The following is a 14,127-nucleotide window of genomic DNA, read 5'->3' as shown; positions in this document are numbered from 1 at the left end:
ATGTGGTGCACACTGAATGACGCGCGTAGCGGGTTATTTAACAGTGTGCACCCCATTTTTTATGTTATTTCGAATAGACAGAAAAAATATTACAGTCATTTCTTATAATTTAATTCTAAATTCCATTTTAAACCGTAGAAAACCATGAAAAAACGTTGATGACGTCACGGTCACATGACTAAATTATGTCTATGGGCTCATAACAAAATAACGTCAGCCAATCAGAAGACGCGTTACATCCAAAATTAAATTATTCAAAAAGAATGTCACACTGGGTCCCTGTATTCTCTGTTTGTATCTCTGTTTTTGTCTTTCACTTCCACGTTCAACTCTATCAGCTTAAACTCTGTCGTCTTGTCTTCATCTGTCTGTACACCAATATTTCTTCGTTTTACCACTTCTGAGTCAGGAAATCATGTCGAACTCAGCATATAGAGAGTTCAATCTGTCAAGATCACCTTCTCTTCCTTTCGTTCTCCTAAAAAGTCGTCTGGTATGACTTTATCCTCGGTACTGAATTATTTTGCTCTGTTTCTAATTTTCTTCACCCAGTTTGCATCCTAGTTTTTTTTAGATAGCTCGATTGGGGTCTACGGACCTGTAATCTAGGGTCGTTCCTACATTCTTAACTGGAGCGCTGGAGGTGTGACCACTCATATGTCTCCCCATAACTATTGGTGACGTCTATTTTCCTTTGGAATCATAAAATTTGTCAATGGGAACTGCAGTATACATTGGTATAACCGGTGAAGATTCAAGAGGTGTAACTGAATCTGGTAACTGACTGATGGTTGAGTCGATGTTGTTATAGTTATTTAGAAGGCTCAACAGAGAGACTGGACTCTCTGTTTGTCTTGTCATCTCTGGAAATATACACATTTATCTATGAATGTCAAAACTATTTGTGTCTATCAATTACAAAAATAGCATTGGAATAAACTACTTTTCTTTACATGGATCCTTTAATTGGAATGAAATATTATTACCTATATATTAGATTATTTTGGTAATTTCTGCCCGCATGCTAAGGGAACTAACTCTATAAGGTTTACATGGTTGTTTCCTCTAGGTACATTCGTATGGGATATATACTTATGTATAAAGTCATCCTTAAATTTAAATTTGAAGACCTAAATACACATTTTAGCAGCCAAAATGCATGTATTATCGTAACCATCTTTATTAAATGAAGGATTAACTTTTTTGTTGCTATATCCGTCTAATAGCACTATGGCTAGTTCTTTATGACCAGGTCCTTTGAATAACGTCTTTTGTACTGAAGGAAGTGCATAACTGGGCATGTTTATACCAGGGTTTCCATTGATATGTGCATATGCGAACTAAACAATGCTGTTGCGACTTCAAATGCCATTTTTATCTACAATATTTGTTTTAATTTTGATAGCCATAATTGGTAATTTTACATCCTGGTCATATGTTTTGTCTGAGCAAGGTAAAAAAAAAAACGACTTGCATATCATTTTAAACACAACATATAAATCAATGGTTCAGCGAGTGTACATGATCTATAGCTGATGTACTGACAGCATATCTTCAATGGTTCAGCGAGTGTACATGAACTATAACTGATGTACTTACAACATATCTTTAACGGTACAGCTGCTACCAAATATATGTTTTTACATATGTATTTGCTATTATTTACGAAGATTATTTATGATTTTATCTTGAAAAATGCTATATAAATGTCGGTGACATATTTTTTTTTAGCAAGTTCGATTACATATCATCAATTTTTCTTACAAAACCAGTAGAAACAAATCAATGAGTCAGGTTCTGAAAAGAGGGTCTATGGAATAGAGAGCAATTTTACCTGCCGCTATATCAAAGAGACAATACACTGCCTTAAATAAAGATGATAATTCAACTATGCATTTTGGAGGCAGCCAACATATATTTGTTCAATATAATTCAAGGTATTGTTACCAGAATACCCCAATGCCTAAAATGGCCTTCGAAGTCGGTAACAAAAAGAATGTTAAACATAAAATGACTGTATTAGAAATAAAGATTTACTTATTGCAAGATAAATTATTGCAAGATAAATGTTTTTAAAGGTCCAGTAGAAAATATTGCAAGAATATCAATTTCGTTTCATTGAAATATTTATAACAAAAACAAATATTTAGTAGACGATATACCTTGTATGGATCTTTTGTGAAGAGTTGGTGCTAATTTCCATGCAAAGGCAAACTATATCGCTCTCTCCTAAAACACTCCTAACCAATATTTGTTGCGATTTCTGTAATAAAAAAAAAGCATGTCCTTCATAGTATTCTTTACAACATGTACAGGTTTCCAGCAATGAAGAACTGACGAGTGACGTAACAGAGCAGGCTTCTGAGGAACAGGTTAAAAGATAGATGGAAGACCTCCCATCTACGGTTTAAGTCAAGCCCAACTATAAGATCCTCTCCTCCCTGGTAAAACATTAGAAGAGTCTGTAAATAATATAAAATTACAATATCTTCTGTTATGGTGATGTTAATAAATGCTTGTGAGAGTTATGATATCAAAAAATGTTTGTGAGTTATATAATCATTAATGAGTTATAATATTATCAATAAATGTTTGTGAGTTCTCAGCTGTAAACATTCAGGTCCCGGTTGGTTACACATCTCCTTAATTACCCCCTGCGTTCCTGTTTTACCTCTGTCTGTCTGTCCCGTCCGTCCGTCTGTCCGATGAACATTTTTCGTTGCATCTTTCTCAGGAAATACATCATAAGGATTTCTGAAATTTGGTTCCAAAACTTTAATAGTCAGCTAGACCGTGTGATGGGTTTTCAGATACATCACTCAACAACTTCCTTGACCGGCGGGGGCATCATCAGTCAGCAGTAGCTCGTAGTTTCATTTATTATTTACATCTTCAAATTTCTTGTTTTTGAACATTCCCGTTGAAGTTATACCAATGCAGAGTAGTGTTTCGAATACACTCAATGTGTAAGTGTTATTTTACATTATTAAGTTTTTTCATACCTTTCTTCTGTAAGCGTAGGCCATTTTTTGACGCATTGATAATTTCTGTACCCACATTTTGTTTAGCATAGCTTAGTCAAACTACACGTTGTCGAAGTTACTATATGTGTATATATATACAACTCATCTAAAAACATTAACCCGACAATGTTAGATCTGTAAATTTGCTTTCACAAATTTTTTGTTCTTACCTCGCCGGGATTCGAACCTATGGTACTAAGATATCGTGATACCAAATCGCCTGCACTGTAACCGGTGCGATAGACCACACGACCTCCTGGGCTTCCAAAATGAAGCTTTCGGTGGCCGGGTGTTACCTTTCCACGTCAGTTTTAATCTAGCGTCGTACTACAGACAGCAGATTTATCCATCGAATCATCAGCAGTGATGGTGATACATGGCTGTGTACATTCTGTATATACAACTAGCTACCTTTTTTGTATTTGATGTTGTTGGGAACACTTTTTTTTTAGGTATATACAATAGTTGGGTGCAGACTAAGCATTAAAACAAAGTTCTATATTGCAAGACGCCACATTTGTCAGTACCAATGTAGAAGTCAGTTCGGAAGTATTTCCATTCAAACTGCCTTAAAAGAGAAATGATGGCCTTAGAAACTAAACAGGGATCTGATGGATTCCGGAAGTTTTCCTATAAATTTAAGGAGTTGGTTGGTTTGACCTATAGAGATGGTACCTGGGTTTCCACCAACGAGGTGAGCGGCTATATGGAGATGGTCGGTCACTATGTTACGATTTTAACGATGGTCCCATCATATATGGTAATTTCACAACGGCCCTTTTACTGGCCACTATTTGTTTTCAAAATAAAAATCTTACGTGTGCATCATACACTTTTCCTTTTACGACGTAGTGCAGGCTTATGGTTAAATAACGGGGATATAAAGGTGTTCATTTAGCTATGAAGGATCTGACCCCGTTTTCTGTTAAAAAAATCAATCTTAAACCACCTACATGTATGTGTAGCAGGTCTCAAGTCCGTCCTGAACCAGATCTTGTATCTGGTAGTGGGAGAGTGTTTATCCGAAAACCACTTTCAAGGGTGTGACGTCACTTATAGTGTCCACCTTGAAGGGTAGCCTGGTCCAACATTTAGGTATGTCAGAGTCTCATGGTCCAACCCTAAGGTATGGTGTTCATGTCCGAATTTAAGGGCTTATATGGCGTCGGCGTCTCGAGGTCAGAGTCACATGGTCCAACCCTAAGGTATGATGTTTGTGTCCCGATTTAAGGGTCTTTTGTGGCGTTGGCCTCCGTGGTCAGGCCTTAATATGGCGTCGGCGTCCGACGTCAGAGTTTTAAGGGTCGTACGACATGGATATCCCTACTGATGTCAAATGGTAAACACATTACATCAGCTTATTTTTATATTTTTGCTCAGTACAATAGTTAATACTGTGGATTCATTCATTTTCGTGGATATCAATTTTCGTTGATTGCTGAAAACTTGCATATTCGTGGATATATGATTTCGTGGTTTTTCAAATCTTTATACAAAGCCTATTGTAAATATGTAATTCGTTGAATATTTGAATTCGTGGTTCACCTGTTCCCACGAAACCCACGAAAATTGGTATCCAACGAATAATAATGAATCCACAGTATTCCCAATTTTTCCGTACCATAAAACCTTTGGTTACCCCCAAAAACAAATCTGTCGACACATTGTATGATGTAATCTTATTCAATTCAATACTGCATATAGAAAGTTGCATTGATTTTGCAAGACACACTTCTAAAAAAATCGGAATTGAATCACTGTGCCTCACCGTGTTAATTTTGTTCATATTTATATGAACTGTCATATATGTTTCGTGTAATATGCGAACTCAACAGCATTGTTTTGAATTGAGATGTCTTTATTTCGTATCCAAAGTATTTCTTTTGACTGTTATAATTGGTAGTTGTACATCATGGTATCGTTTTGTTTTTAACAAGGTAAGAAACTAACCAAGTACACACTATTCAAATTCAAGGCAAAAAAAAAAAAAAAACACAAACAATTTTAATTGTCGATCAGGACTGGAAGGACACCGGATTTTTTTTACCTCTATTTTTATTCAATACTAATATTTATATAGATAAATCAGTGGATAGTACTTAAAATTTGTTTATGTTTAGCCCAAACAACCGCAACAAAAAATGTTTATTGATAAAAAAAAAGTACATAGTAAAAAAAAAAAAGTATATAGTGAGAAAATATGAAAATGTAAACAAAAGTATTTGTAAACGAAAGGCGAAAGATGCCAAAGGGACATCCAAACTAATAAGTCGAAAATAAACTGACAACGTCATGGCAAAGAAAGAAAAAGAACAAAAGATACACAACAGTATCCGCTCTAATCTAACACCTTTTCCTCGGAGTTAAGATACACAACAGTATCTGATACACGCTCTAATCTAACACCTTTTCCTCGGAGTTAAGATACACAACAGTATCTGATACACGCTCTAATCTAACACCTTTTCCTCGGAATTAAGATACACAACAGTATCTGATACCCGCTCTAATATAACACCTTTTCCTCGGAGTTAAGATACACAACAGTATCTGATACACGCTCTAATCTAACACCTTTTCCTCGGAATTAAGATACACAACAGTATCTGATACCCGCTCTAATCTAACACCTTTTCCTCGGAGTTAAGATACACAACAGTATCTGATACACGCTCTAATCTAACACCTTTTCCTCGGAGTTAAGATACACAACAGTATCTGATACACGCTCTAATCTAACACCTTTTCCTCGGAGTTCAGATACACAACAGTATCTGATACACACTCTAATCTAACACCTTTTCCTCGGAGTTAAGATACACAACAGTATCTGATACCCGCTCTAATAAGTCGAAAATAAAGTGACAACGTCATGGCAAAGAAAGAAAAAGAACAAAAGATACACAACAGTATCCGCTCTAATCTAACACCTTTTCCTCGGAGTTAAGATACACAACAGTATCTGATACACGCTCTAATCTAATACCTTTTCCTCGGAGTTAAGATACACAACAGTATCTGATACCAACTCTAATCTAACACCTTTTCCTCGGAGTTAAGATACACAACAGTATCTGATACCCGCTCTAATAAGTCGAAAATAAAGTGACAACGTCATGGCAAAGAAAGAAAAAGAACAAAAGATACACAACAGTATCCGCTCTAATCTAACACCTTTTCCTCGGAGTTAAGATACACAACAGTATCTGATACACGCTCTAATCTAACACCTTTTCCTCGGAGTTAAGATACACAACAGTATCTGATACACGCTCTAATCTAACACCTTTTCCTCGGAGTTAAGATACACAACAGTATCTGATACCCGCTCGAATCTAACACCTTTTCATCGGAGTTAAGATACACAACAGTATCTGATACACGCTCTAATCTAACACCTTTTACTCGGAGTTAAGATACACAACAGTATCTGATACACGCTCTAATCTAACACCTTTTCCTCGGAGTTAAGATACACAACAGTATCTGATACACACTCTAATCTAACACCTTTTCCTCGGAGTTAAGATACACAACAGTATCTGATACACGCTCTAATCTAACACCTTTTCCTCGGAGTTAAGATACACAACAGTATCTGATACCCGCTCTAATCTAACACCTTTTCCTCGGAGTTAAGATACACAACAGTATCTGATACCCGCTCTAATCTAACACCTTTTCCTCGGAGTTAAGTATTTTGGGGATTTTACTTTATACACAATATTGAAAACCAAGGACGGAGCAACACACCACAAACACCGGGTCAACATATTATTATGTTATATAACAACGTGTCAATACATGTATGCATGCAGAACTGTTAGTAAACGGATTTCTATGTATTCATCGTAAATTGGAAAATCATTATTATTGTTTAATTTCCAGGTATTATGTATAGGTCACGTTACGGCTTTCACTTTTTAAAGTTAGGGTAACATTTTATACATTGTGAGGACATTATTTTTAGCAAAAAAATCAAATGAATATCGGAAAAATATTCATTTGGTATATGACAGAAATCTTCTTATGTTATGTAAAGGGTCTAAACAGTAGAGGCTTATGTTTCTTCTTGCAACAAGGGGTTAAGATTAACATGTCTATATCCCATTACCAGATACTGCATGGCCATACATTCAGTATTCATTATATGCATTGGTTTATATATTTACCGCAAGTTTATTGTTTTCTGTTTGGTTAGATCCCTCTGCTAGAAGTTAGTTTTGCATGCACACGTAGAAAACGCAATCATAGGTTTGAACGTTGTTTTCAATTTAAGATTTGTGTGTATATACATGTATATATACATATAGGAACCTTTGCTAAAGATAATTTAGTTAATCTGTAACAATAACATATTCATGCCTTATATATCATATACTGTATTACGACGCTAGATTAAAACTGACGAGGAAAGGTAACACCTGGCCACCGGAAGCTTCATTTATATGAAACCCAGGTGGTCGTGTGGTCTAGCGCACCGGATACAGTGGAGGCGTTTTGGTGTCACTATATATCAGTAGCATGGATTCGAATCCCGGCGAGGGAATAACAAAAATTTGCGAAAGCAAAGTTACAGATCTAACATTGTTGGGTTGATGTTTAGACGAGTTGTATATACAGAATGTACACATTCATGTATCACCATCACTGCTGGTGATCCGATGGATAAATCTGTTATAGAGTTGTCACTGGTTCAGACGAACTTATAAAATACAATTATTTCTGTGACTGTATCTTACATTATTTGTAGGATCCTCTGCTTTAGATAATTTAGCTGATCTGTAACAATAACATCTTCATGCCTTATATATTATGTACTGTAATAAGACGCTAGATTAAAACTGACGTGGAAAGGTAACACCCGGCCAGCGAAATCTTCATTTTTATAAAGCCCAGGTGGTCGTGTGCTCTAGCGCGCCGGTTATTGTGCAGGCGACTTGGTTTCACGATATCTCAGTAGCATGGGTTCGAATCCTGGCGAGGGAAGAACAAAAAAAAATGCGAAAGCAAATTTACAGTTCTAACATTATTGGGTTGATGGTTATACGAGTTGTATGTATATATAAATAAATACAACTCGTCTAAACATCAACCCAACAATGTTAGATCTGTAAATTTGCGAAATTTGTTCTTCCCTCGCCGGGATTCGGAACCCATGCTACTGAAATATAGTGACACCTAATCGCCTGCACTGTTGCCGTCCCGCTAGACCACACGACCACATGGGCTTCACAATAATAAAGCTTTCAGTGGCCGTGTGTTACCTTTCTTCGTCAGTTTTGATCTACGTCGTACTACAGTACATGATATATAAGGCATGGAGATGTTGGGTTGATGTTTAGACGAGTTGTATATACATAATGTACACAGCCATGTATCACCATCATTGTTGGTGATCCGATGAATAAATCTGTTGCCACTGACTCAGACGTACTTATATATATATAAATAAAGTACGTCTGAGCCAGTGACAACTCTAAAATAGATTTATCCAGGTGGTAAGGTGGTCTAGCGGGATGGATACAGTGCAGACGATTTGGTGTCACGATATCTCAGTAGCATGGGTTCGAATCCCAGCGAGCGAAGAACAAAATATTTGCGAAAGCAAATTTACAGATCTAACATTGTTGGGTTGACCAGTTGTATATAAATATATATATATATATATATATATATATATATATATATATATATATATATATATATATATATATACTAATTTCGTAGGTGGTCGATTAGTCTAGCGCGTTTGGCACATGGCATAGCGATTTGGTGCAACGGAATTGCAGAAGCAAATTTAATTGAGTCCAAATCCCGGCTAGGGAATGACAAAAAAAATTGCTAACGCAAATTTACAGATCTAATATTATTGGGCTGTTATTTTGGACGAGTAATATATATATATATATATATATATATATATATACATAAATATATATATATATATTTAATCTACAGGTATCCTGTAATGAAAAAATGAGCATTAAAGTAGGGAAATGGCTTCCGGAGGAACACCCTGAAAAATGGATGGAATATCTTTCGCCAGACGTTACAGAGCAAACCCAGATGAAAGATCTTGTAATACCAGGTAGCAATCACATACAAAGTTTAAGATAGTAGCTCTTAATGCTTACATGGTTATTGATATTTTCACTTTTATAAGTCTTTTCAATTTAATGTCTGTTTGAAATACTAGGAAAATTTAATATGACGAAGATGTATTAGTTATCAAAGGTACCAGGCTTATAATTTGATACGGCAGACGCGCATTTTGTCTACATAAGACTCACCAGTGACGCTCAGATCGAAATAGTTATAAAGCCAAAGTTGTAGAGCATTGAGGACCAGAAATTCCAAAACGTGCCAAATACCGCTAAAGTTATATATGTCTGCGATAAGGAAATCCTTAGTATTTCGAATAATTCATACATTTGCAAACAGCAAATTTATAAAAATGACAATATAATTGGTATTCATGTCAACACCGAAGAACTGACTACTGAGCTAGTTATACCGTCCACATATCGTCCGGACCGAAAAGTCCACAAGCAGTGGCATCGACTCAGTGGTGTAAATAGTATCAAAGGTACCAGCCTAATAATTTGATACGCCAGACGCGCGTTTCGTCTAAACAAGACTCATCAGTGATGTTCAGATCGAAATAGTTAGAAAACAGAGCTAATAATCTGATACGCCAGTCATATTTTTCCATATACTCTTCATATTATTGGAAATTAAAAAAGGAAAAAGAAACAAGAGAGCACACATTTGCAATTGTTAAATCGCTGGTACAACTGCTTCATCATTCTGGTATTCCATCACCACAACTTAGAACTTTAAAGTCATACTAGTTTCATATGAAAATCAGAGAATTAACAAAACATACTTAGGAATCGTGAATAAAACTGAAGAACGGTAAAGTGGTCATTAAATGCCATCTGAAACTACCAATGGTAACCACATTGAACAATCATTGAGAAAAAAACCAGTTAAATAAACGAGAAAATAATAGACAGAGTACATTTAAAAACTAATGATCACTTAAGGTTCCAGTAAAGTCAAAGTATAGGACACTTCAAAAACATCTAAACTTTGCCTATATTTTTCAATCTATAATGGATAAAGTCCTAGACTATGGGAACATATCTTCATTTAAACATATTTAACATATACATACAGTGTAAACATGAAGTTGTTATGTTGTGGCCAAAACGGTTCTTGGGGTGAACACTGAATTTTCAAATATATCTGGAAGCCTGCTAGACGACTTAATTTGTTTAAAATTGGTATGGACGAATACTGTTACATGTAATGCAGTACAAGCTAATGTTGTTTTATCAAATAGATATGTTTCAATGGAATATTTGTCTAATTATTGTATTGTACCTTCGATATCCGTTCACTTAGATACATAAAATTGCCTGAAACTCGTAAATAAACACATTTTCTAAAAAATCAACATTAGCTTGTACTGCATTACATGTTACAGCATTCGTCCATACCAATTTTAAACAAATTAAGTCGTTTAGCAGGCATCCAGATATTTTTTGGAAAATTCATTTTCACTCCAAAAACCGGATTATCCAGAACATAACAGTTTCAAGTTTATTAACAATTTACACTGTGTGTATATGTTAAGTACAATTAAATGAAGATATGTTTCCATAGTTTATGACTTTATTCATTATAGGTTGAAAAATACAGCCAAAGTTTAGATGTTGATGAAGTTATTTTGACTTTAGTGGAACCTTAATATACGTAACAGTACAATGGTTGTTGTTTACCGGCTAAAAATATAGAGGAACAATACCAATCGACAATGATAATGCAAGGCAAAATAGGTAATGTCATGGCCCGAAGAAAAAAGAGAACAGAACATAAAAATCTTCACAGAAACCTAAAGAATGAAACTGACATCTATCTGTTACATAGTGTGTTAGTGACCTAATACGGTATATATGAAGTCAGTTAATTCCACATTGAGTGAGAGGGAAGCCCCACATGGGATTTACTGACCCCATATATATCGTATTTGGTCATTAGCACACCGTGTAACGAATTTGTCTTACCGACTATCTTCACATGTGGTATTTTGACTAGCAGCCTACCAAAATGATCAAGTCTTCAATGCTTAGTATGAGGATCATACTTCCATTTGTCTATACAGAAAACTAGTGCCAACAATAACAACTTTTTAGCTTTAAATTTGTTTTATGAAATTGTTTCAATCGTTTATTACATGTATCAATTTCTTCGTCTGTTGAATCTTTTCAGATTTCTCTATTTATTTTGAAAGGGAAGTATCTCCGTCATGCCAACAATAACAACTTGTTAGCTTTAATTATGTTTTATGAACTTATTTGGAACCTTTAATCTTCAATTTCTTCGTCTGTTAAATCCTTTTAGATTTTTCTTCAACACCGTACGTGTTGTTTTTATAAAGGTTATGGCATCTTTTTTTGTTTTGAAAAGGAAGTAACTCCTTACTAACCCCATATGGTAACTAACCCTATATATTTTAGGACACCCTATATTATATATTAAATATACATAGTCACCACGTGTAGTCCTTTAACCAATCATATCTCTATAAATCTATAGGAGGTATATATATATAAGCAAGCATTTACTTGGACTATTCCGGTAATCGTTTTAAGTGATGTTTATTTGCATTTCATTGGTAGGATCACATGATTCTGCATCATTCGACCTTGACCCGGGAAGTGGAAGAGCAATCGACGTCACTTCATACATTGAATTGTCCGAAGAAAAGTTCGAAAGATGGTTTAAAACACAAAACCTAGATTTTACCGAGCAATTGAAGATTGGCGTTCGATACTTTGATCTAAGGACTATAAAGCACCCCGTGACAGGGGATTTTCATTTTGTCCACGGGCTGTACAGCCATAAAACGGTCGAAAAGTACCTGAAAGACATTCGGAGATTTCTTGATAAAAATAAGAAGGAAGTAGTCCTTTTGGACTTCAATCATTTTTACAATATGAGAAAATATAATCACAGATCCCTTTGTACGATCATTGAAAAATCTTTCAATGAAATGATGTTAAATAGGAAAAAATGTTTGTATAATAATATGACTGTAAGTAAAATAACACTGTCAAAACTATGGGAATTGAACGGACGTGTAATAGTATTGTATGGTAGTGCAAATAAATGTAAAGACCACGAGCATATATGGTCTCGTGATGAAGTTGATATTTTGTGGCCATCTACATCAAATAAATATGCAGTGGTGGACAATCTTTTACATGAATACAAAAACCTTTCTAGAAAAGATATTATAGTTGTGTGGCCTGGAATATTGACTCCCTTCGAAGATGATTTCTACTTAGAAAGAGTGAAAAGTTTTTCAAATCTGCATGAATTTGTTACGCCAATATTAGAGATTATGGTGAAGTGGATAAAATCTCGTCCGAATATTCCGTTAAACATCATCTTTGCGGATTTCGTTGAAGAGCATGATTTTATTAAAACTGTTATACGTGCTAACAATAAACCTCTATAAACAAAGCAACAGCACTGTAAAAACAAGTGTTAAAAATAAAACATAAAGTTTACACCTTCCTGGAAACACATTATTATATCATGTTAAAAATTTAATCATTTACACTGGTGTTTTTTAATTGTCAGCATGTTGATGTGTTGATTTGATTTACTCATCACACGTATATATGTTTGGAAACACCCAATTCTTCTCACTTATCATAAAATGAGAACAGTACAATATTTATAAGAGGGAAATTAAAAAAAATCACCACCAGCATAGTTTATCTTGTTGCTAGATTTCAACAAAGTGTAAAGGTATCGTATAACCTTCAGTTGTAGTATTACTAGATTAAACTAGATGCTCTTAAGAGTCCTTTCGACTTGCCTATCATTTTGGTAATTAAGAGTGTTTCATAAGTAGGCATAACAGAAAAGGTTTCTCTCTAAATATCATAGTTTCATTATAAAAAGCAAAAATGAAGAGAAAAAAAAAGTGTGCACATGCTGAAATGTCTCGTCTTCTTTACTAACCATTGATACTATGTTGATAGTCCTAAATATAAAGTTTTATTACAACTATCGCATAAACTTAACATGATTCAAGAAAATGAGGTCCAGGTAATATAAACCAAACGAGAAGTATAGTTGATTTATTGGTTATAGTTTCTAAGAAACAGATTTAACCATGAAAACTAAACATTGACCAATGAACCATGAAAATGAGGTCAAGGTCAGATGAACCATACCAGGCAGACATGTACAGCTTACATTCCTTCAATACAACAAATATAGTTGACCTGTTGCTTATAGTTAAAGAAAACAGTCAAAACACAAAAACTTAACACTGAGCAATGACCGCAATAATGAGATCAAGGTCAAATAAAACCTGCGAGACTGACATGGGCATCATAAAATATATCCATACATCAAATATAGTACACTTATTGCACATAGTATTATAAAAAAGACTAAAACTCGAAAACTTAACTATCAGCACTTAACCAGGAAAATCTGGTCAAGGTCGAATGACACCTGCCAGTTGGTCAAGTACATCTTAAAATCATTCCACACACCAAATATGGCAGACCCATTGCATACAGTATAAGAAAAACAGTCAAAAACACAAAAACTTAACTATAAACACTGAACCATGAAAATGAGGTCAAGATTAGATGACACCTGCCAGTTGGAAATGTACACCTTACAATCTTCCATACACAAAATTTACTAGACCTATTGCTTATAGTATCTGATATATGGACTTGACTACCAAAACGTTATCTTGTTCACTGATCCATGAAATGAGGTTGTGGTCAAGTGTAAACTGTTTGACGGGCATGAAGACCTTTCAAGGTACCTACATACCAAATATAGTTACCTATTAATTATAATACGAGAACAATTAATATTACAAACAAATCTTAACTTTTTAAGTAGTCACTGAACCATGAAAATGAGGTCAAGGACAATGGACATATGACAGACGGAAATTTCCTAACATAAGGCATCTTTATAAAAAGTATGAACCATCCAGGTTTTCTACTTTCTAAAATATAAAGCTTTGAATAAGTTATTTAACGCCGGCTTACTATCC

The 14,127-nt window shown here is 34.8% G+C and overlaps 1 protein-coding gene across 1 annotated transcript; it reads left to right on the top strand.

Annotated features, from left to right (window-relative positions):
- The first annotated feature begins 4,815 nt into the window (after window positions 1–4,815).
- On the top strand, window positions 4,816–12,648 carry LOC143047031 (PI-PLC X domain-containing protein 3-like). Its single transcript, XM_076220020.1, has 3 exons — window positions 4,816–4,960; window positions 8,985–9,114; window positions 11,711–12,648. The coding sequence occupies exons 1-3, from the start codon at window positions 4,844–4,846 to the stop codon at window positions 12,550–12,552; spliced, it is 1,089 nt and encodes a 362-aa protein (XP_076076135.1). The 5' UTR covers window positions 4,816–4,843; the 3' UTR covers window positions 12,553–12,648.
- The last annotated feature ends 1,479 nt before the right edge of the window (window positions 12,649–14,127 follow it).

Source organism: Mytilus galloprovincialis, chromosome 9 (assembly GCF_965363235.1).
Source record: "Mytilus galloprovincialis chromosome 9, xbMytGall1.hap1.1, whole genome shotgun sequence".
Classification (NCBI taxonomy): domain Eukaryota; kingdom Metazoa; phylum Mollusca; class Bivalvia; order Mytilida; family Mytilidae; genus Mytilus; species Mytilus galloprovincialis.
The sequence above is the reverse complement of the archived record's forward strand: the minus strand, read 5'-3'. Positions and strand labels throughout refer to the sequence as shown.

Coding starts and splice junctions, on each gene's coding strand:
- LOC143047031 (XM_076220020.1), top strand. CDS start 4,844: ATGCGAACTCAACAGCATTGTTTTGAATTGAGATGTCTTTATTTCGTA. Junction 4,961..8,984: donor ATCGTTTTGTTTTTAACAAG/GTAAGAAACTAA, acceptor TTTAATCTACAG/GTATCCTGTAATGAAAAAAT. Junction 9,115..11,710: donor GAAAGATCTTGTAATACCAG/GTAGCAATCACA, acceptor TTTCATTGGTAG/GATCACATGATTCTGCATCA.